The following is a 2,500-nucleotide window of genomic DNA, read 5'->3' as shown; positions in this document are numbered from 1 at the left end:
TTTCTCACGCCACAGGTGACATCTTTGAAAACAATGTACCCTGAGAATAGGTTGAAGATGTGGAGCAGCCCTGTCGTAACCATGCAGCCTAAATACACACCAACAAACGACTGATATATGTGAGGATGTAGGTAAAATGAGGAAATGTTCATACTAGACCTTCACATGCTGAAGACGATGCCACAAAGAGAATGGTTGCCAGTTCCTTTAACATGAGGAGAATGCAATGATAATGACGGCATCAGATGACACTGCAGGTGATTGGAATGCAAATTTATTAGATACCGAAAGTACGTGTTATTGTGACAGAATTATGCAATGTACAAGATTGAGTTATGGAGGAAACACTTTATCATATCTGGTATTAAGATGTGTATTCCATGCTGAGGGTCAGAACTATGTACATAATTCTACAGAAGAAAATGACGATGAAGAAGGAAATCAAGAGGTTAATTCCTACAAGTGACAGACCGATGCTAAAAAGGTGCACAACAGAGAACGCCTTTTTTCGCCCACATACCACAAGATTGTAGAGTCCTCGCAGCTCCTCCATCGTCAGGAACTTTGAGATGTCGAAGCCCCACGAGATCAGGAGGTCGACGAAGTCCGTTTTCTCCTCCCTCAGCGCCTGCTTCATGATGCCGCTCAGGTCTGCGTTGTCGTCGATCTCTGGGACGAGCGGAGGAGGTGCTCGGTTAGGAGGGAGTGGTGTGTGTACAGGTGTGTTTGCGTGTATATTGTATATGCGTGTGTGTGTGTACAGGTGTGTTTTTTCGGTGTATATTGTGTGTGTGTGTGCAGGTGTGTTTGCGTGTATATAGTGTGTGTGTGTCTGTACAGGTGTGTTTGCGTGTATATTGTGTGTGCGCGCGTGTGTGTGTGTGTACAGGTGTGTTTGCGTGTATATTGTGTGTGCGTGTGTGTGTGTGTACAGGTGTGTTTTGCGTGTATATTGTGAGTGTGTGTGTGTACAGGTGTGTTTTGCGTGTATATTGTATGTGCGTGTGTGTGTGTACAGGTGTGTTTTTTGGGTGTATATTGTGTGTGTGTGTGTGTACAGGTGTGTTTGCGTGTATATTGTGTGTGTGTGTGTGTACAGGTGTGTTTTGCGTGTATATTGTGCGTGTGTATGTATGTACAGGTGTGTTTTGCGTGTATATTGTGTGTGCGTGTGTGTGTATGTACAGGTGTGTTTTGCGTGCATATTGTGTGTGCGTGCGTGTGTGTGTACAGGTGTGTTTTGCGTGTATATTGTGTGTGTGTGTACAGGTGTGGTTGCGTGTATATTGTGTATGCGCGTGTGTGTGTACAGGTGTGTTTTGCGTGTATATTGTGTGTGTGTGTGTGTGTACAGGTGTGTTTGCGTGTATATTGCGTGTGTGTGTGTGTGCAGGTGTGTTTTGCGTGTATATTGTGTGTGTGTGTGTGTGTACAGGTGTGTTTTGTGTGTATATCGTGTGTGTGTGTGTGTGTACAGGTGTGTTTTGCGTGTATATTGTGTGTGTGCGTGTGTTTATGTGTGTGTGTGTTTGTGTGTGTGTGCGTGTGTGTGTGAGGTGAGTGTGTATTCATATTCGTGCGTATACATTCACGCATAAGCGTGTGTGAATATGCGCAAGCTTTAGATGCGATATCTACTCACGCGGAAAGATGCTACTTTCGGCCACATCCGCGCGGTCCCACTCGAAGGCCAGCTGCAGCTCGTCCTCGGGATCAGCAGTTCCTTGAGCAGAAGAGAGCTGTCACTTCCTGCTTCAATTTAATATCACAAATGCGCTTCATGAAGAGCAAGACCACAAAAACTATGAAACCAGCCGCATAGGAAGGAAACGAAGAAATTAGAATGATTAACGGAGAATATATCTAATTTCGACTTTAGACGGATCTTAACCTTACCCGTGAGAAGCGCAGACAGGATTGCCTTATCCATATTAGAATCGTGATCTATATCGTAGACAGTGATTTTGTTCCCCGTCTTGCAGCATTCCAGCACTTTCTTGGCGCATTCCTGAAGGTAACAGTTATTACATTTATACTTAGTCCGTGAGGCTTATTATCCATAACACAGCGAACATAGAGGGAAATGGTTTCTAGCTTACCATGTGTTTGTGGTCATCCAAGTCATCTATATATATCGGGACCTTTGACAAGATCTCCTTCAGTGCGGCATCTTCTGACCTTAAGGAAGAACAGCAAAAACTCTTTTTAAAATAGGTAAGTAAACAGTATTATCCTGATTGATTAAAACTATACTACGTTAACTTAATCCATCTTTAGCTTTCAGGACACAAAACAAAATATATATAGCTTGCAGGAGAAATAATAAACCACGGGACAAAAGCACTTAATAAAACTCAAAACAAAAAAAAAGGAAAATATTTACCTGGTGTCATCGTGGTTATGGACAGCTTCAGCGAGCAAGTCGGCAGCTCTTCCCGATCCTTGCACGACCACCACTGGCACTCGTCTCCTGAGGGCCTTCAGACACCTGTCGATGGCC

At 43.8% G+C, this 2,500-nt stretch overlaps 1 protein-coding gene across 1 annotated transcript in view; it reads right to left on the bottom strand.

Annotated features, from left to right (window-relative positions):
• Nucleotides 1-2,500, bottom strand: part of LOC113808581 (transient receptor potential cation channel subfamily M member 2) — a 31,292-nt gene that overhangs the window by 23,766 nt on the left and 5,026 nt on the right. Inside the window, exons 5-10 of the mRNA XM_070131541.1 lie at nt 2,384-2,500; nt 2,100-2,178; nt 1,897-2,008; nt 1,643-1,723; nt 371-669; nt 9-110 (exon numbers count right to left, since the gene is read on the bottom strand). The exon at nt 2,384-2,500 is cut by the window's right edge and continues 87 nt beyond it. Of these exons, the coding sequence (XP_069987642.1) occupies nt 9-110; nt 371-669; nt 1,643-1,723; nt 1,897-2,008; nt 2,100-2,178; nt 2,384-2,500 (790 nt within the window). The remainder of the gene's footprint in view (nt 1-8; nt 111-370; nt 670-1,642; nt 1,724-1,896; nt 2,009-2,099; nt 2,179-2,383) is intronic.

The sequence above is a fragment of the Penaeus vannamei genome, chromosome 16, assembly GCF_042767895.1.
Source record: "Penaeus vannamei isolate JL-2024 chromosome 16, ASM4276789v1, whole genome shotgun sequence".
Classification (NCBI taxonomy): Eukaryota; Metazoa; Arthropoda; class Malacostraca; order Decapoda; family Penaeidae; genus Penaeus; species Penaeus vannamei.
Note: the sequence above shows the minus strand (reverse complement) of the source record. Positions and strands in the feature narration are given on the sequence as shown.